Source organism: Primulina huaijiensis, unplaced genomic scaffold (assembly GCF_012295235.1).
Source record: "Primulina huaijiensis isolate GDHJ02 unplaced genomic scaffold, ASM1229523v2 scaffold201883, whole genome shotgun sequence".
Classification (NCBI taxonomy): Eukaryota; Viridiplantae; Streptophyta; class Magnoliopsida; order Lamiales; family Gesneriaceae; genus Primulina; species Primulina huaijiensis.
In genome coordinates, this window is record NW_027352619.1 from 1 (window position 1) to 600 (window position 600).

Genomic DNA, 600 nt, shown 5'->3' on the forward strand with positions numbered 1-600 from the left:
TCACAAATAAAGGAGCCAGCTTGGATCACGTCCAACGATCTAACACCCCAACCAGTCTCTCTCGACCTAAACACTTCAAATCGATTCTTAAGACCCTTTTGGCTCACACGATTCCGGCAACCAGGGGGGCAGCTACAATTTGGGCCACACTCAAAAATCAATGGCTTTCCCCTCACCAGAATCCCATGCATATCATATGCAAACTCACCTCCATTTTTCATTGCACAAAAGCAATCGTTCAAACATGCCCCAACGCATTTACATCCAGTGATTCCAGTCTTATTCCCATAAGTAGATACATATGAAGGGAAGATCGTCGTTGTCAAATATTCAAAACGTAGAGGGTCATGGTCCTCATCAATATCATTAAAGAAAAACACAGGAAAACTCTCCTTGTTCTTCGATAAATCCAGTGTCACATAACCCTTAGGCCGCACATCCAATGGCTTAATCCTCAAATTATATGCAAACTTAATCACATTACTCCCCATTTCCACCTGATTCTCAATCCTGACTAGCTTAAACTTAAAAATACCAAACCCCGACTTCCCCACATCGAACCAAGTCTCAACAATTCTATACAAACCATCATAAACATAA

General features: G+C 41.5%; 1 protein-coding gene across 1 annotated transcript; it reads right to left on the reverse strand.

Moving 5' to 3' along the window:
- Window positions 1–8: 8 nt before the first annotated feature.
- LOC140966198 (histone-lysine N-methyltransferase family member SUVH9-like) lies at window positions 9–593 on the reverse strand (the record flags this gene model as incomplete). The annotated part of the gene is made up of 1 exon (XM_073426546.1): window positions 9–593. A coding segment is annotated over one exon (585 nt), but the record flags the coding sequence as incomplete, so codon positions are not given.
- Window positions 594–600: the final 7 nt, after the last annotated feature.